Below are 20812 nucleotides of genomic sequence, written 5' to 3'. Positions count from 1 at the left end.
AGAAAAAAATAAACCCCAAAAATCCAGCAAAGCTGCTGGGGGACTCACTAGGTTAGGAAATTCAGCCTAAACAGAGAATTCTTCCTAACACAATGTTACATTTTAAGTCTTATATTATTATTATTAGTTATGCCCCCTATTAAATTACTTTTAAATCCTGTTCTACACCTGCTGTCTTATGCTTTAATAATTCTGGCTTTAGTGCAGCCCAGTGAGAAATGCCGTCCTTCATGTGCAGCTCTCCTCCAAAACTCCTATTAGAGCTGTCAATTAGGTCTCTTACCTTTATGTTTTGTGAGAACAGGGGTTCGAAGATAAGCGATTCACTACTCCTGGTGCCGCCCCAGCTGCACTCGGTGAACATGAGTCACAACACTAAATGCACAAACTGCCAGCTAATTCAATAGGGAAACAGGCATCAAATCCAGGAACACATTTTATTCCATACAGCTGTGCAGAAATGGGTTAGGAAACTGTCATAGTATCCCCATTACAAAATGGAGGCCCCTGAACACAAGAAACCTCAGCGTGTTCGTATAGTTCTACACAATAAACCAAAATTGGCCTACTTACAGTACACCCTGGAAGTATGAGTTTGAGAGACCGACTGAGTTTGATGTAATAGTGCTCCACCCACACGCTTGCCATGAAGCACCTCCTTTCTAGGAGTTTTCATTAGTAGCACATTTGTACGAAAACTGCAGGTTGAGCAGGCCCAGGATCGCTGTCCTGGTGCTCTGGCAGCATAACCCATGTTTAAAATCTAGAAAAGGGCGTGTGGGTAAGTGCACCTGGTGTTGTATGATGGCTTACTTCATCATCACATAGCCCTATGGACACTCTTGTGTTTGATAACTAATCATCAATGCAGTTGCTGATAAGTCACGGCCACAATGATTGACACTGCTTTGCGCCTTCTGTGGCTCATGTATTTCCATCGAACTATAAGTAAAATGCCACTGGCATCCTCACTTGCCTCATGGTCCTGGTCAAAGACTCTGAGGCAATCAGCACAGTTGACCTCAAAGCATTGCAGTATTTCAATGGTTTGACTTGTACGTCCCCAACAGCTTCAAGCTCAACTAGATGGGCAACTGTAGATCTCAACAGTGTTCCATCATCTTCCTTGCCATCTTCAAACTCTACATGGAGGCACTGGTGGCACTGTTTACCAAATTCAATATCAAATTCCACCAGTATTCTGATGACATACAGCTATACCTAAATGCCAACTACCTCAATGACATTCACCAATTAAATCTCTGCCTATCCATTATTCAAGCCTGGATGTAAAGTGCTTACCTGAAACGCAACCCCACCAATATAGAGCCTTCCTCTTCAGGGCTGCAACCAAATACACCCAAGTAAAAAAAAAAAGGCTGACACAGATGGATCTATGCAGCTTCTTCCCCACATTGCCCCTATTGCAAAGTTGTTCACCCAGCATGGAACCAGCTCTCATTCCTGCACCAAATAATATTCTTCATCACCACCTCAGACTTTAGATGTGTTGGCCAGTCTCTGTTGCTCTTCCACTTGGATGGTGGCAATACCCTGTTGACAGGTGTACCAACCACTACTCTGGCACCTGTGAAGGGTTTCCAACATTCAGCAGAATTCCTCATTTCAGAACTCATGTCATTTGACTACATTTCCTGCACTCTCAATGGACTACACTGGTTACCTCTCCAAGCTCACATCTGTCAGGCTGCATCACCTACAAATCTCCAATGTCTAAGATGTCGTCATGCTTAGCTGAACAGATCACAACCACAGGAGGTCAACCTACTGGAATGCAATGAGTGCAAGAAGGAGATGACTGGAAAGCAATTTTTCACCTGCTATGCTCTCTTGGTCTGCAACAATCATCCTGCTCACATCAGGATGCCTCCCTCTGCTTCAGGAAAGACCTAAAGACACTTTCTTTTCAAGGAACACTTCACCCACAAATGAAGGTCATAGACCGGCAAGGCCATTTTCACCACCCACTGTAATTTCCAGTGTCTTTAATGAACAGAGCTCTACTGCTTTTTAGCTAGGTTTGTGCTACATAAATCACCTACTTGCAAACATACATACAAAGCATACATACATACATAGACACATAGCCATAACCATATTGTTGCCTATAGCTCAGACACTGTCTTCGGCTAGAGCCAGGGAGGTGGACAAAAGGTGAAAATAAAATGTCAGATGAGATTCATGCCTGGGGTTAACAACATATTAGAGCAAACAGAAGAGATATTGGTCCAGGATGGTGACCTATGGCTGGGCTGCTATACAAACACATTCTGAGAAATATCCAAAGCAAGGAAAATACATTCCTGATGGTGGAGCATTGAAATGGTTAGCATTAGCAGAAGCCGACCAGGTGAAGAGGGAACTGTGACAACATACTACAGAAAGAGAATGTCTAAGTGAAGCCCATGCCCCAGCTGGTAGCCAAGGTCAAGTAGCAAGTTCAGTGCTGCATTCCATAGACTAAGAAATCCAGAAGAAAACGGGGTGTTACAACCCTGAGATACTGAGCACAGCCCCAAAGTCATTGGGCACTAAACCCTGCAACTGTTAACAAAGCAAGCAATGGACTTGGTGGTAAACCCAGAGACTGTACAACAAATACCATTGAGAGAGAGAGGTATAATAATGCACGCCTGAACTTCAGGGGAGGCACAGTGGCATTTTGAGTTATTGATGGTAGTAACTTTCTGATTGCCCGCCATTATTTCCCAAAGATAGAATCCAATACAAACTCACCTTTGTTTCTTTTAGTTATTATTACATATTAGGTTTTCACATCTTTTCAACTTTTTGTAATAGGTATTGTTAGACCGATGCACCAACACCAAGTAGGCGTAGTTTACAACCTTCCAGTTGAACCAACATGGCAGCATTCATGTTTTCCTTTGAGTCCCTACATCAAATTAGGCACACAGTTTGTGCTTCCATATTTTCATTATAGGTTGTATCACCCTTCTGTTGCAAGCCATTACTAAACAACATTTGCCATCTTTGAAACTGGTACCAATCAATTACACTTTCCATCTTGATTCCTCTTCGATGAATGGCTTCTCCCTAACTCATAGGTCCATACACCATCCACTCCCTACCATACCTGAGACTGGTTGATCAGTTTCCCACTATTTCATCCCTTGAATACTTGTACACCAGTTGCTGACCTTTGCCCTCACTCCCCTGTTGTTAGATCCCTACTCCCTTGTTTCACTGTTTCCATAACCTTGTTGTTCACCTGTTCACCCTATGATTGTAAAGCACTCTGTTTCGTCCCGAAGCAAGGTCTGTGCTCAATAAATAACATAACAATAATAATAATAATAATAATAATAATAATAATAATAATAATAATAATAATAATAATTATTATTATTATTATTATTATTATTATAATAATAATTATAATAATAATAATAATAGTAAATGTACTGTTTGTCAATTAAATACCTCTATTTAGAGTTTGGCATGCTATGGAATGCACAATAAATTAAATAAATAGCTAGCATTTGTAAAAATCGGCCCTTTATGGTCTGACAAAAAGGAGGTTCAGCATGTTGAGGACATCTTTATTGACAAAGGTAGAACAAGAGGAACTGCTTGGAAATGCAATAAGATGGAGTAAACACACTCAGTCATAGATGAGGCAAAGGTCACTTTAATTCAGTTGCCGGCTACGACAAACAAGGCCTCATGAGACCAGGCAGAGCTGAAGTAAATACCAAAGAAACATGTGTATTCTCTGCTCTTCATTTTACACATTTGAACTGCATTGTCTGTACTTTAATTATTATTTGCACGAGTCGGCTTAGGGCTTTACAGTACAATGGGTCTGTACCTGACTGATGTTATTCTGATTTGGGCCGGAGGTGTCTACACGTCTTTTATAAAGGGCCCACCGTGATGGAATCCATCTCAAAATGTATTGCTTCAAGATTATTTATTTAGGTTAATGAATAGAGCAAAAAGCTTTTCTGATCCACATTAGTGAGATTCTGCATGAACGTCTGTTTTCACATTATTGCAAAGCGCATATTGGTTTTGTGTACTTTTTAACTATGTATTGCTGGGGGGATTCGATGCACGTTTTGTGAAATGATGCTTTTTCCAACTCCTGTAGAGCGTAGATCTTTATGCAACAGGAGTTGCAACAGGATCTCTTTCATTCCTTTTCCCTCCCACCCACCTGTCTTCACCTGCTGACCTCAGCCTTGCCCCCTTCCCCCGTCTCCCTTTTGCACTTGTTACATGCATAACAGTCATTGCTTAATATCAGGGGCACTCCTTAGAGAAAAAGTGAACATAAGCCCTTGGTACAAAAGTGGCTGCTGATTTGAAATTAATTCATTCCGTAAAAGGAGGGTGACATGAGATACCTTAAAGGGGAATTTCTCTTAGGAATTGTATTGGCCCAATGGACAGAGCATGCATTTTTGAGCATATATCAAGCCTATTCCTGTTCTCTTCACACTAGGGTTTTTTAAAACATGCTTGTTTCTTCTCCTCATTTCTTTTTACTTGGCATTTTAAAATAAAACCTCAGTTCATTACTTTATCCAAATAACTTTTTTTTTTGTTTTCTCCCACAGTAGATCTTCTATTTCTTCAATACTAAATAATTATGGCATCCATCCAGCCAAACCTTTACGAGCCAGAGTATACCGAAGAGGAAATGGTTGAGAGAGAAAGTAGGCAAAAAGTTGATGAATTGAGTGAATGTCATGACACTCGAGCGCAGGATCTGATCCTCATTGCATGGAAGATGATTCCACTTGGTGTACCTGCCACAGATGTGAGGTAATGACAACTTTGCTGGAGAACTGTTTTTGCTGACAAAACTCTGGCTACTTGGCCTACAAAGCTGAATAAGAGCCTCCACCACTATGTGTTACTCAGCTGCATGACTTGATATATGTTATTCACAACATGTTCATTCCAGATTACCTGAGTCATGTGCTCATTTCAGTTTCCAAGTGTTTTGTACTGAGAATGGTGTTGGCAGTCTCCAACCCTACAGTTAATTGCTTGCACTGGTGTCCTCACAGTGGGAGCATTCGCCTCCCTGTACATTCTCGTCCCCTGTCTGCTTCCATTTCCTTCCCACTCTCCCCCTCTCTTCCTTATCTATGTCTATGCACTTGCACTATCTGAATTGTCGTCAGGCCGAGTATGATAGTTAATTTCACATCCTTACTGTTCATGGCCTGTAAGAATGTCATTGTATTTTCGCTTGTTCCCTTCCTTGCCTTGAAGCGCTTTGAAACACATTGTGTATAGGCGCTATATAAATAAACTATCATATCATATCATATCATTTGGATCGGCACTTTGTGGAGCTCGGGGACCCAGCCTCCTTGCTTGTTTCTGGTTTAGGCATTGGTTGCTGTGCACCCGCCCCACCACTGAGCTTTAGTGGTCGCTCCACCCATCTAGACTCCTTTCCAGCATCAATCCTCCATCTTGCTCTGCTAGGCCACTGCTGGCTTGGCTGGCTGTGCATATCTCGGCCCCAACAGGACTTGTTTTTAGACGCTTGCCTCTGCATAACGTGGATTCTCCTCCCAAAATAGGAATCAAATATGGCTTCTCCAGTCTCTCTCAATTCACAGTTCTTATTCTGTGCATGTATGTGATCATGATAAGAAAAGGTGTGTCCTTCTTTGTTTAAGGTGGCCCTCAGATAACAGTCATCATTATTTGAAGTCAATAGGATGGAAGATTTGTTTTTACTTGTAGTACAGAACTGAGAACATATTCAGTCCCATGTTTGCGAAAAGTGTAGTCCTTGCAGGGAGATCCTCACTGGACAGGGGGCGGGCCTTGTCCCCTAGAGGGGAGTCACTTCCAGTGAGATCCCACTTGCTCAGACACCTAGGGAGGGTCTTGCAGAGCAGGCTCAACTCCCTAACCTTGCATGGGGTGGCTGCCTTCTGGGGAGAAGGGACAAAATGTCCAGATTCATCACATGCCTCTCCCATTAACTGTGAGGCTCCCCCTAGATTCGGAAGTGGGTAACACCTTAATGCTTCCACATCTTGTTCTTTAGATTTGATCACTCTTGTTTGATGGCTGCTTGTCCCGGTCCATACATATGGTTATTTTGTCCTCTGAAGTAATCCCAAAAGACTAAAGAAGAGAATCTTGGTGATTATTCTGTAGGAGATGGTTGTAGTAGGTCTGGAAAGGTTGGAAAATCAGTCCTTATGTTTACTTCCTTATGCAGGGCATGGACTATGGCTGTGTGTATGCTGGTGTGTTTTCCTCTTACCTCAATGTTAAGGGGAACTTTGGGATATAATCCTTTGTCACGATAGACGCATCTGATTTTCACCAGTTTTGTCCTATATATATATATATTCCAGGTAGACTAAGGCTGAGCGAACATCCATTTGTGTGCTTCCCAAATCAATCAGGGCTTGGGCTGGGATGTTGTTAACCCTGACTGCTTCTTCGCTTTGAAAGGGATGAGATTTGCTGAAGCAAGCCTTGTTTTTTTCTGCAGTCTCCCCTTTATCCCCTGCCTCCTCTTCTTCCCATTCTTCGGTCCCCACCCACCCTATTTTCCATGTGTTACTTTTTCCAATTTTGGGACAGAGGCAGGAAAAATTCCCCTTTTCTTCACAGTAGAAACATGTGGGTAGGGTGGAGCCCTTAGTAGAGGAGCTAGGTAGCAGATCTTCAGGGTTTCGTCTCACTAAAACTGTGCGGCCAATCTTTCAGAATTGGTAAAGAAGGATGTAAGATCATCTACCTCATGGTAGGTTTGGAGTCCTCCATGTGGGTGGACTCGGTGGTGATCACCTGCCCCCATGCGGTCAAGACTTTCTTGGTGGCGTTGTTCGGCCCAGGCCTGATTTTCTATCAGCCTCTCTAACAGGGTTTCCAGAGATGACATCTCGACTTCATAATCAGTAATCTTTTCAGGGAAAAAATATTTTCAGAGGGAGGGGACTCAAAATTGTCTTCCTTCTCTCACTCAATGGGTAGTGGCTACAAGGGCCCAAGTTTCAAGCTCCTCTAGTAGTGGCTGTGTCGGTTTGGCCCCTAATCAGAGTTTAATTCCCAATCGGCCTATCGTGGAAGGCGGTTGATGGGATTGGCCATGTGCTATGGGCGATGGTCTGACTCTTTGCTTGGCCACTAGCGTGCCACTCTGACACCATGTGTGGCAAACCAGAAGGAGGAGTCGGGCAACAATGGGTCATGGTATATGAGTGTTTAATCACATAAAAGGAAAAATACCTAAATGGCCCTATCTCAGTGAGGGAAATTCCCTGCCTTCAAATTAAAAACTAAGGGTGCTCATCGAAGACCAAAATAAGGGTCCTGAGTCCAAATTCCTAAAAACTAACTGGCCCTACAACTTTAGAAAAACCTATCTAAAAAGAAAAGAAGGCTTACACAACAGACTCTGCAGGTGCTTCTGCTTGGCCTGGCTCTTCAAGAATGTATCTCAATCTCAAAGTTCCGTAAGGATAATTCTACACAGTATGCAAAAGAGGGGTTGTAGGTGCACACCACTTTTCAATAAGGGGAGAATTATATTGTGTAGGTTACAGCAGTGCTGTTTTAAGATGTTCTAGGTGCAGGGGAGGAACTGGGGCCCTGGCACAAAGCCTCCACTATTCACAAGAGAAGAGAAGAGGATCCAAGATTGGAATCCTTCCGTTCCCTGCACACTATATGATACCGCCTCACAGACGGTTAGTGATTGGGTTTAAACAAAGGTACTAGAAATGTCAACAATGCAGAATTTCCATTTTAAAGTTAATTAATAATGTATGTAGACAAGCATTGTAAAATAAATCAGGCAATTTAATTGTGAAGAGTATGCAAGCAAAATATATCCAATAGTCCAATATAATCAGTTGACATGTTTCGAGGTGATTTCTCTTCTTCAAAAACCTAATCGGACGATGGGTGCAGTGTCACCATCTGTTTGTGCGTGTGATAGCCATTAGCGGATCAAGGGGGGCACAAAGAGGGAAGTGATCACTCTCATGGCTATGAACAAAGGCCATGCCAACTGTAAGAAATAAACCACTACTATTCGTAAAAACATAATCAATGGTCGTCGCTGCATGTCCACCTGTCCGAGTAAAAGCCATCTTGGCATCACTAGGACAACACCCATTTAATCTAGTAATCCCGAATTCTTTGATAAATTTTGCCCCTGGTCTACCTTGGCGATTAGAAATGTTATCAGATACAGGGGCAAAGTTAACAAAACTCTCTATAATAATATTGATCTGTGGTGCACCTATTTCGCATTAAAATTACTAGCCATCCATAAGGGGTAAAGATGGGTGTATTTAAGAAGGATCGTAGCGACTATTTTAACATTTTCTTTCATAGCTAAGTAATTCGGGGAGTCATGGATATTTATGCAAATTATAACACATTTTAGATAGGAAATGTTAACTACCTGAACATATTTAGTGGATTCTTTGAATGTAGTTACTTCCCAGGGAGACTTAACCGAAAGCAAGAGCCAGCCCTTCGGCCTCCCTTTCGGCCCCTTAGTGGCAACTTGTTGGACAGTACAACGGCCATCAAAATGAACAATATCGGTGAGCCATGATTCCTGTAGGGCTAAAAACATGAATATTTCAATTTCAGATAAAAGACCATCCTCCCTGAATATATGAGTATGCCCACGTGTGTTCCATGAGTACATTAGGCTAATGTCACCAGCGAATCGAAGTGAAGTGCTGCTTGAAGGCAACTGGCAACCATTGCAGTAACCAAGATTTTTGTTAGCATCTGCCCCGTAATAGGGGTAGAAGAGGCTACCTTAGACACATTATCGGGTGTAGGCGCTATGGTTTTACATTCTTGCCTAGAAGAGGGTCCCATCAGACCCTTACTTTGGCTTACCCGAGGAGTTTCTGGAGTCGCATTGGCGTGGGTTGCTCTCGGTTTAATCTCAGGGATACACAAGATCTTGCACATATATCCAATCTGGAAAAGATCAATGTCAAAGCAAAAAATATATTCAAGGATTGTACTTGATTTAAACCAGATATTTTTCTTAAATTCAGGTACCTGTTCTACTTATTCGACAATCTTCATGTCTTCAGAGTTGATTACTCTCAGAGCTACTACGGAATGGAATATTTGTAGAACTGCAGCTCTATTTAGATGTGCCATATTTCTATCCAGAGTCACAGGTTGAAGTGGGAGAGCTCTGGTATGGCTGGCACAATCAGTGCTAGATTCAGAGGTTAAAGTGCTAAAATGAGAAGTTATAGTGGGCACCACATCGTGATTAGCTATCCAAGAGCCTGGAAATGTTGTTTGAATTAACAGATTTGCGTTGGCCCACTATGAATGTCGATGTTTGTATTTGCAGAAGAGGATTTACAGTAAGAAATAAGAACCTGGTATTCCGGTTTTGCCTTTGTTGATTGTGAGCCATGCCACTCCTCTGCCTTGTGTGATCATGAAAGTGGGCTAAGGCAGAAAATTGAGATGCAAAAGCAATATTTTTTATTTATTTTTATTGGCAAAAAATTGTTTCAAAATACAAAACATGTAAGCCAAACACTTCTAAAATGACAAAAGCCACTTCATGAAACCATATCATAGCACCATTTATCCAAATGTGATATAGGGCTTCTTAGTCTCTTCACACTAGCTACCCATTCCCTTGGTAGCTATGTGAGATGTTCCATGAGATTCAAAATGGCAATTACCAGTTTAATCAAAGCCAGCGTGATTGGCACACGTTCACCTGACAGCAGAATTTTCCACCATTCATTCTCCGTTCTGTGGCCATACTTCTTGAACACTTCTGACATAAGGTTCCCTCTTAAGTCTCTAGTTGCTGCACAAGACATCACCAAGTGATTAAGTGTTCCTATTGACGCAGCTTCTTTGCATAGCCTGCATGTAGCCAGTCCATCTTCGTGTTTACGTGATCTTAGAATTTACTAAATTGGGAACAGATTTAAGTGTACTCTCATGAATTGGGATCAAAAGAACCAATTAGGGAAGAGCTGCAGATGTTTCGGCAAGCAGTTTAGTTTAGCTTCTTCTCCCGTTGATTTACCGTAAAGCTTCAGCAATTGTGTCTCATCACGAGTCATGATTCAGTCCAGTCTACACACATTTTTTGTTTACCTTATCATGATTTTGGACCAGTGTCAATGATGATTCACCTAAGTCAAGGAGAACGATTATACAGCTTTTCTACCACTCACGTAGGGAGCACTGATTTTTCTGTAAGGGCTTTCTGGATGACTCTGAAACCAGCTCTTGGATTATCTTCATTACATTTCCTAAACTTTTGGAGGATTTTCCATATAAAAAATGTCTTTCAGTGAAGTGAGTCTAAGTTTCATTCTTACAGCCTGAATTGGCAGACTCCTCGGTAAGCCCAGTAGCCTTTTCCAGAATATGCCTACGACCGTCTGCCAGAAGCTAATATCAAAATTCAATGTTGTCTCTGTGCCCTAAGTTAGTATCGGTAACAAGTTCATCCTGTAGAATTTTACCAGTGGTATCAGAGAGAATCCACAGACTTTTTTCAGGATAACTTTGCCTTGAGATGCTAGGTTTTTTGCTTGGTCTCAAAGTGCTTTATCTTGGAGCATTGCATACACTAGCGTTTAAACAAACACCCAAGTAGTTTAAGGATTTCACCTCCGGTACCTTTTCTCCCATCAAATACCAAGTCTTGGGTCCTTTTTTTGACCTAGATGGTGCCTCTCCAAATGCCAAGATCTTTGGTTTATCTGCAGGCCATTACTTATGATGTATTTTTGCAGAGTGTCCAACTGTTTTGCAGGCCCACCGGTGTCTGATCTACCAGAACAATATCATCTGCAAACAGAAGGTGACCCACTTCCTGTGCACCCAACTTTGGTGGCAAATGCCTAGTGTCTTCAAAGGCCTGGTCGATATCTGATAAAAACAGGTTGAAAAGTTCTGGGCCAATGGGCACCCCTGCTTAAGACCCTTTGTTGTAGCGATTGGTCTTGTTAATGTACCTTTCATATTCATCCTTACCCTTAATGTTGTCTCAGAGTAGAAGTCTTTCAATGGTTCTGCAATGTTTTCCGGACACCCCCACTGCTCCAGTTTGTGTCACAAAGCTGGAAGCTTGATCATGTCAAAGGCTTGGGTTAGGTCTACAAAAGCCAGGTATGTTTGTGTACCCCTGTTGCATTCAGATCTTACTTTGAGGATGTTAATGATAAAGATGTTTAAAGTCGTCCCTATGCCTTTCACAAAGCCGGATTGCCACATGTCCCGATGGGCTGATGTTGTTGCCCGTGCCGATAGACTTTTCAACAGTAAAGTGCCAAATAGTTTACCGGCAACATCCAGTAGTGTAATGGGATGATAATTAGCATGGTCGGACCTCTGCCTTTCTTGTAAAAAAGTACAATGAATGATGTCTTCCATGACTGGGGTATCTTCTTTTCTTCAATGATGCATAGAAATAAAGCCAAAAGAAATTCCGCCCATTGGGCTGAATTTTGTCTCAGCATCGCATTCGTCAGCCTGTCGGGTCCCGGGGCTCTAGAGTTGCTAAGCTTATTGATGTAGATCCTAATCGAGTCTGAGTCTGCATCTAGCCCCTCCCACGATGAAACGACAGGCTTGATTGTTGTAGCACACACCAGCGTTTTATCTGAGAACTTCTTGAAATAGTCAATCCATGTGCTGGCTGGAATATAATTCAACAACAATGCTTCCTGGGGACTGTCTAGTTGATTTAAAACTGACCAGATTTCCCTAGTATCACAAGTTTTAATCATGTTCAACATATTTTCAACGTCATTTCTCAACATGATCTTCTTATACATTTTGACTGAATTTCTATGTTGTTTTCTTTAATTTCCTGATTTGCTCACACAGACCAATCTTTGTATTTTTCCTTAACTATTTAATAGCTTTCTTCAGAATCTTTTTCTTGACTGCAAACGTTTCACCATAGACATGTGTGTACTGGGAGGACTGGCGGGTTATCTTACCCCTTTTCCCTTCAAAGGTCTTAAAGCTGTGTAATCCAACCTCTCGTTGCCTTGTGTTAGTTTAGCCAAGTCGATTGCCTTAACCAGTTCTTTTGTTAAGTTGTTGATTTGAGCTTGTGGAATTCGGTTGCGACCCGTTTCAAGATCTAGAGGTATCGTTTCCTTCTCTATCTTTTCCCGGTAGCCTGCATGCCATGCAAGTCTAAGCATGTTAAGATCACTCACTACTTTCTTGATTACTGACAATGTATGTATAATTGGCGTCATATTTTTAGACGTACAAATATAATCCAATATTTGGGCGTTGCTTGGACCCTTTCTCGTTTTCCGTCCCGCAATATCAGGGACAGATTTGCCCCTCTGCCTTTCGGCCCATGGCCGGGCCAAAATCGTCGCTAGGGAGTGGGGGCTGGTTTCTGCCCATGCCTGGGCTGGTTTTGAAGAAAATAAAATGTAAAACAATATATATTTTTTTACTAATTATTTTTTTTTCTTCCAAAAAGCCTTTCATCCTTCTTAGGTCGATAAATGAGTACCAACACAGGTTTGGTGATATTGTATGCATATTTGTTCTATAAAAAAAAGAGCTTAAGCTTAAGTGCTATACAATAACATATTATCATTTGGCCATGGACGTCTGCTTGGATTCACAGTAATTTAGTGTACTTAGGGACAATGCTATTTGATGCCACTTCCTGTTTTGTCAAGGGATGTCACTTTGGGGTGGGGTCAAATGACAGTGATGTCCTCAGTGGTCAATGGTCCTGAGGCGAGCGGTGGGCCACTTTCTTGAAGCAAGGAGTGGGACACTTTTTTTTGGTGACCAGGCCTATTTCTTGTCCCAGTCCGACCCTTCTCAATATGCTTTGCTTTTCACCTCCATTTCCCCTACAGCCACAGTAAAATGACCCCCATTGTGTGCATGGAATAAGAGAAACAGAAGAGAGGACAGGTATCCTGGGCTCAAAGCCTGACAGAAACATAATCATGGTCATTTTCAAAAAAGCATACATTTCATGCAAGGTACCGCCAATGGTAGCACTTACACACAGTGTTAAAAACCCAAGAGCCAAAGTGAGGAAATCTCCCTTTCTCTCTTTCATTTTTCCACTCACTCCCATGCAACAGAGGCGGATTTCAGAGCAATCCATTTGTTGGAGGACTGCATGAAAATCTCAACCAGAAGTATAACAAGGTCCACTCAGGAGACCCGGGAGAACGGTACGGTGGAGCTCTTCTCTCTGCGCCGTGCCTCTCCACCGTCTCGTCAGTCCTGCAAAATGGGGTGGGAACTTAAAGGAAGGGGTATGAACATTACCCCTCGCTTTTACTCCTACATTCGACATGCCACCTCAATTAACAGGAGGCTCAATGTGGTAATGTGAGAGACTGGCAAAAAAACAGGTGGTTGTCTATGCCAAGTCTAGTGCCATTCGCTTGTGTAAATGCACTGATGTCAGTCTATTTTCCCCTAAAGAAAATTAAACTGCACAATGTTAACATCATGAAGTGTTGCTGAAAAAATGGAACCTACATCATATACAATGAAGTTCAGGAAAATGAGATATAATGTTCATTTTCGAGCACAGAGTGGTAGGAGCCATACCATCTGTTGTGCAGGAAAAAACACTTGTCATTGAGGGAAGTCAGTTCAGAGGCAAGCATTTCACAAGGCATCCCTGGACTGAGTGCTACTAGAGAGAAAGCATCATGAGTGCTGTGCAGATACTCACTGTCACCCCAGCATAGCAAAGGCCCGAGTTTGTAGGCTGCTTCTGAATTCGGTCTGTCTGTGTCCGTGATGATAATTTGGGTTACCGGTAGATGTTCTTTATAAGAAAGAATTCCTGTATCATTAGCCCTGGAAACGAAATCAAAAACAGCTTCTGTTAAATAACACCAAAGGAACAAACATGTTTGCAATTGGCTGTATAGAACTACGCTTGATAGCGTGTTTTTCAATGGGTGGGCAGAGTACCCCGGTCCAGGGTCGCAGCGAAGGCTTTGGCTTAGTCATAAATTATCACTTCTGCGTTTATTTGCAATTTTAACGGATAACACGGATGCAACGAACCTATGTATCCCCCTCCCCTACTTGGTGTGTGTTGTCCGGTTCGTTCTGGCTCTGCTTAGCAGGGAGAATGATAGAAGCTGCGCCACCAGTGGATCCGAACCATCTCGTCGCGAGGGTCTTTTTGGAACACTGTTATATGCTGAGGCCATATACTTCCTTCATCCACCCCTGTCATTTATTCATTTTTAAACGTCTCAGTGTGCGCTCTGATGCCCCTTAGAGTGTGGCTAGCTTCTTATGAAACGTACTTAAATAAATCCATACACAATTACATACATACACTTTTTTTTTAAATCGGCTTTTATGACAGCAGTACATTAATCTGTGCCACGCCAGTGTGAGTCTTTTATATGCAATTGTGCCCCGAGGCTAGCATTTTAGCAAGATTTAAGCATATGTAGATGGAACATGCAGCAGGTGATTCCAGCGGTGCCCTCTAGAACATAAAGTATGGCACTATGAGCCGAGCCTGGCGTCGCGACAGGAGCAGCCCTGCAGGCCTGTTGCTCAGTATTAGTCCTTTAGGGACAAATGCCTTCAAAATTACATATGCAAACCCGCACATCACAAAGTGTGGCACATTTCTCCTGGTACCCGTGTCCCTTTGTCCCGTCTGCTTCCTTGCCTGCCAGACAGTCTGTCTGCTCTTTTCCCGAATTGCCACTTGAATGATGCACTTGTTAACCTGTTTCTGAATCTGACTGTCTCGCCATTTTGTTTTCCAAGCTGCTGATCTACGCAGCATTGAATATGTCAATCTGGTTGCCTCGCTGCATTTGGTGAAACACCAGATTTGCTGCATTTTCCAAACCATCCTTTTTAGGGAGGTGCGTGGTAGGGAATAAGTAAATATTATTTTCAGTTGTGTAGATAGGAAGAAGGGGTTATGGGTGGCTTCCCCACCACAGAAATGCAGTAAATAATGTGGCAAAAACACCCCAGTAGAGAAATGGGACAGATCCATGTACACATGTGGTCTATGGAGCTAAGGATATACTTAAGTCCCAGAATGGAGGGAACCTAAATGTGTCGTGAATGTACAGCTAGGAAGAGGCTGGAGAGAAGTGAGGTTGGTGTAGTGTAGGAAGCTAAGCACAGAGGGAAGAGTTAGCAAAGGAAGTACTACGTGTAGGCATGTAGAGAGGCCTGGTTAAGATAAGGACAGAACAGGAATGAGGAGGAAGAAGCCGATGGAGGCAGAGTCTCGGCAAAGCTACCGGCAAACCACTCATGGAAGGTCTCGACAGATAGCAAGAAAAAAGCATTATGGGAAGGTATTAAAAGGGAAGGGGTGTTATAAGGCTAGAACGGGGAGAGGGAGTTGGGGAACTTGTAGGGATAACCTCAGGCCCTCATTCAAAGGTGAGAATGTACAGTGAAAGTTATGTGCTTGCAGCATTTGAGAAGGAAGACATAAAGATTACAGTGTGACAAGACAAGTCCCCTCTAATAGCATTTGTTGCAGTAAATGTAACAAAAAAAACAGAGGTAAATGGGACGTTTTTTGGAGCCAGTGGTCAAAGTGTACGAAAAGAAGTATTGGAACTATGTTCCCTATTGGCCTGCCCCGCTTCCCACCAAATCCTATTGGTATGCCCCTCTCATGCGCAATCCAAACTCCTAACAAAACAAGCCTGCTGTTTAAGGGAATTTTCAGTGCACTGCACTAAAGTGCAGGTTTCAAATTCTTCCTAAACTTTTGTCTTAAAACTAGGCACTTCCGGAATGGTTTCTTTTTAAAATAAAAGTATAGGAACAGTAAAACTTGCCATACAAGCAAAGTACATAGCTAAGGTTAAACGAGAGTCCAGTTAACACATCAGTTAAAACACAAGTCGGGTACATAGTCATTGTGCACAAAACATGAATAACAATACAAATAAAAACGATGCAGTCATTAAAATGTATGGCATCTCCATCATTTGCCATCAACAGGAATTAATATCCTTATAGTGCTATACAATCATCTTCAATAACAGAGCGCAGACCTGAAACTAAGTTAAGATAATAAAAAAACATACAATTTAAAACACTAAAAAGTTAAAACCATAAATAAAACATCCTCTAAGGGCTGCTATGGAAAACAAACCCATTGCTTAATTCTGCCATACACATGTTTTCTCGGTTACCTAGTAAACAGAAAGCGCTAGTGCGGCTAAAGTGTATCCCGATGCGTTCCTAGAGAAAACGATAAAACAATAATGTAAGCTGGAAAGCTCCATTAAAATAACCCTTGCTCTCAAATTGTACCAAACAAGTACACAGCTATTATGCTTACAGGGCATTATTTTGCCAGCCTTCTTTTCCAAGCCCTTACAATATAATTGCCTGTGGAATGTACAGCTAACAATCTTTAAGGTCATAACCTGGGCAGTAATTCTTATAAATCTAGCCCAAAAAATATGTCACAAATATATATATATGTGGTTTTTATATGCTGTTTTGTAAAGGTTCTACAATTTTTTTTTGTAAATGAACCAAACACAAATAAGGAAAAAAACATGTTTTACTTAGATCTAAGTAGTGGGGACAAAGCAATGAAACATGAATGATGCTTTCAGTTTTGTGAGTGCAAAATGGACATTCCGGCGGGAAGGTATTATTCCATTTGTTACATAGCCACAGGCAAGATCGCCAGACGCAATTTAATATTGACCGATCTCATTTGCTTGGTGCATACAACATCCAGAAATGCTTTGTAAATGAAGGGCTGTTCCAGATCCCAGTACCTAATTAACTGAGTGGCTTGTCCTTTTTTGTTCAGAACCTCGATTTCCATTTGAACTATACAAGCATTCTTTATGCTATATTTTAGAATTTATATTCATGCTGCAGGGGCTGTTCCAAAAATCACTCAGTTTGATTGCATAGAGCTCCTTTCACATATGGGCAAGCTAGGGTAGCGAACTACCACCTTCTCGTGCCATGCCGTCCTTGATGCGCCTCACTGTATTTAGCCAATCTAGCAGTAGTCCAAATCCTGGCCCAATAGTAAACTGGCTGTTAGGCAGAATTATATGCAGTACCCTTTGGGAACACCACACAGAATTAAGACTACAAGTGACCGTACAAATTCACCTTTGGTAAAAGCCTGTACTACACAGTAAAGTGGTAGCGATGGATGAGCAGCCAGACTTATCTCAAGAGTAAGTGAGCAGTATCAATAGTTACATAAAGGACAGCAATTACTATGATTCAAACAAACACTAACTCAAGGTTTCCGAGTAAAAGAATATACATTTATTTACACACCAGTTGTATAACATTTCACTAAAGTAAAGCAGTGAAAAATCACACTCTTAATACACTACACCACACCCAATAGATTACGGACAAGTTAGGCTCAACATGAAGTGAGAGCAAACTGGCACCCCAGCAATTAAAATGGGAGGGAAAGACAAAGTTAGTAACACCAACAAGTAAGTAAGCAGGGCAATCTAGAAAAAGGAACTTCAGTGAGGAAATCAGATTCAAACAGGGCCTGGGCCAAAGTCAATGAGTCAGAGTCTTTTGCTCATGATCACACAGTTCAGGGTAGTTCATGGTTAAGTCTTTGCCAAGAGTTCCGCACAAGGTTGGTCGGCAGAAAAGTTAATTTAAAGAATAGAGAAGGACAAGCCCTCAAATTGGCAAAAGATTTCACGCACTTTCACCGCGGCTGGATGAAACGAACAACCAGATTTGAACAGAACCTTTAATGGAGAAAAAGGCTGTAGCTGAGGCAGATGTTCCTGGCAGGTCCTGCAGGCTCATAGTTCCTGAAGCGACTGTCAGGCTGACATGAAGTAGGAAGACTGGAGGGTCCTGCACTGCCAAGGGAAGAAACCAGCAGCAGAGCAAAGCAACGAATAAAAGGTGCGCTCCTTAAAAAACAAACAGGGTCCATTCCTCCTGGCTATGCGGTTCGCTGTAGCTCTGTACAGCAAATTCGACCAGAGAAGGGAGACCTGACGAGCAGTTTGGCAAACTGTTTGCTCCCATCAGCTCAAGGGGAGAAGATTCCTTGAAGATCTTCCCTGTCGTTGGAGTATAAAGATTCGTACCTGCAGCAGGGCTTCACCTGGCGGTTCAGTCATTGTAGGGGTCCTCTTCTGTCAGCTCCTCATCAGTTCTTTTGTTCCAGTGGCGACTCTGCTTTTCCAAACCCAGAGTCCTGCTTTTTATGCAGTTTTCCCCCATTCGCACAGCCTGGCTGTCAATCACACAGCAGGGTGGCTGTCCCGCCGGGGCAGTCACCACAGCCAATCAGATCAGAGTGCGACATGGGTCTCCAAGGAGACCCTGTGCAGGGAGTCCTAAACCCCTCCCTCACATCCTGTCCCCCCCAGACATACAGGCGCCTAAGGAGGGCTTCTGTGCAGAAGCCCACGAAAGGACAGTGAACAAAGGAACCAAACCTGGTTTGGTGCGCAGAGTAAAACACGAGAAAGACTTTTAGAAAAAGAAATGGTGACTAAACCCAGCCGGAACCATATAAAAACATAAATGGTCTAGCGGGTTTAAGTTTGAGGCTACCAAGATAGCCTAAAACAATACCAGGGCTATTTAAGATAACCGCGGTAGGAAAAATAGGGTAGTTACCACTGCCACCAGCCAAGTCTTAATGAATAGGGAGTGAAACAATGCTCCAAGATAAACAGACACAAAGGGATAACTAGTAACCCTTTCCAGAAATCTATTTAAGATAGTTTGTTTAAAAGAGACTAATAAAGTCAATGGCAACTTTACATGTTCTGGGAGACAGTAGTCAGTCTCAGAAACTAGAGTCGGAGTTGGGAAGTTAAAAAGACAATCCTGTGTCAAAGCACTGAAGGTGCTGTGTAACACACAGTGGGCCTCATTACGACCCAGGCGGTAAGTTACGTTTACGCCATGGTGGTTGGCGGACTTACCGCCCCATTCCGAGGTGAGTGGGGCGGTAAGTCCCCATTAACCCATTTACCCTTCCCCATTCCCATTTTTGCCCCATAGGGCATAATGGGAGTGGGGAAGGCGTTAATTACGCCACCGTAAATTACGGTGGAGTAATTAACAACAAGGTCCCTTAGCGCCATGGATTTTAACACCTGCTAAAAGCAGGTGTTAAAACCTCCATGGCGCTAAGGGACCTCGGAATCAGGCGGTAAGGGTCGGCGCTGTTTACGCCGCCGTAAACCCCTTACCGCCTGGGTCCTAATGAGGCCCAGTAAAAAGATAATGCCTATGGAGTAGGTGAGGCTGCACAGTCTAAGAACACAAGAAAATGTTAAACACACACAGCAAAACACATGTAAGAGTGGGAAAAAAAGGCTCACACTCTTACCAGGTGAAAAGAATAAACCCCAGCAGAAATCCAGCAAAGCTGCTGAGGGACTCAGTAGGTAAGGGAAATTAGCCATTCTGCAGAATTCTCCCTAACACTGACTTTGCTTTACCAATTGACTCTATTCATTGTACGTTCGTTTCTAGAAAGATAGGTAAATTTGGGACACTTGATGGTAATCCTAGGATGTCCTTCAGATATTTACTCTCAGTGACTGGGAGATTTTTGCTGTTTGTAACTCCCCATAATTCTGCTCCATACAGGCTGGTTGCCTTGCTTGTAACTTGTATGCCTATATAGAAATCCTCACCGCCCCATTGCCATGGTCTCTTTTAAATCTTGCCAATTGCCCGCTGTTCCTTGAGAGTTTTACTCCTGCCCTGGCAACTTGCTCATCCCACTTACAATTGGCTTTAACCCTGAGTCCTAAATAGTCATATGATTCACCCTTGTGCATCCCTAGACCTTGAACAGGTTCTTTCTTTAGCCTATTCCACCTACAAACCTAAGATTTGGCCTTCAACACATTGCTGGTTAGACCATGTGGCTCACAATAGTCTATAAAGGTGTTAGTTGCAACCTAAAACCCACAGGTGTAAGGGAGAGAAGGACAGCATTATCAGCGAACATGAGAATGGGAAGCCTATCTTTTGCCCATTTTTAGGTGTCTGACACGAAGCGTTCTAGCTTCTATATAACGCTGTTGATGAAAACACAAAATGACTTTGGAGCAGCCAGAACACACCCCTGGTGTACCCCCATCTCAATCCCCATGGCTTTAGTAGTATTACCGCTAATGTCCCACCTAACTGCTGCCTTATTCCCAGAGTACACTATTTGGATGGCCTTCAATAACGATGACAGAATACCTAGATTCATGAGGATGTCCCACAGCCTAGTCCTCGGGTCACTGTCAAATGCCATTTTAAGGTCAATGAAGATTGAATATATTCACATTTTCCTTAGTGTGTCATACTTGTCACACAACAATCTTAGGCACACGTTCTGGTCAATTGTGTTTATACTGTACTAGAAAACAGCTTGTAGATGACTTAATATGCTTCGTTCCTCAATCCAGATCTCCAGATGTCCTAGGACGACTTTGGCAACATTCTTTCCCCTGCATCTGGTAAGGAGATTGGCCAAAAGTTGCAGGGTTCATCCATGCCATTTTATTGTAAATAGGTATTATCTCTGTATGGGTCCAGGAGGGGGATACTGATTTCGACTTATGGGCTGCATTTAAGAGTTTAATTAAATAGGGAGCCCAAACCACTGTTTCCGTTGAATAAAAATATATTGGAATCCTATCTGGCCCTGGGGCTTTGCCTCCAGTTCGAGATCTAAGTGCTGTTCTTACTTTCTCTGCACTTAACACCAACAGAGGGTTGATAAATCAACCAGCATCTCGTTGTCCATTGGCCATAAAATACCCTGTTCTCC

General features: G+C 42.5%; 1 protein-coding gene across 1 annotated transcript in view; it reads right to left on the bottom strand.

Annotated features, from left to right (window-relative positions):
• The window catches only part of LOC138510185 (contactin-associated protein-like 4), a 2554874-nt gene that overhangs the window by 302138 nt on the left and 2231924 nt on the right, over nt 1–20812 (bottom strand). Inside the window, exon 15 of the mRNA XM_069625670.1 lies at nt 13727–13854. Coding sequence (XP_069481771.1) covers nt 13727–13854 — 128 coding nt within the window. The remainder of the gene's footprint in view (nt 1–13726; nt 13855–20812) is intronic.

Source organism: Ambystoma mexicanum, chromosome 6p, assembly GCF_040938575.1.
Source record: "Ambystoma mexicanum isolate Mex_15411 chromosome 6p, UKY_AmexF1_1, whole genome shotgun sequence".
Taxonomy (NCBI): Eukaryota; Metazoa; Chordata; class Amphibia; order Caudata; family Ambystomatidae; genus Ambystoma; species Ambystoma mexicanum.
Note: the sequence above shows the minus strand (reverse complement) of the source record. Positions and strands in the feature narration are given on the sequence as shown.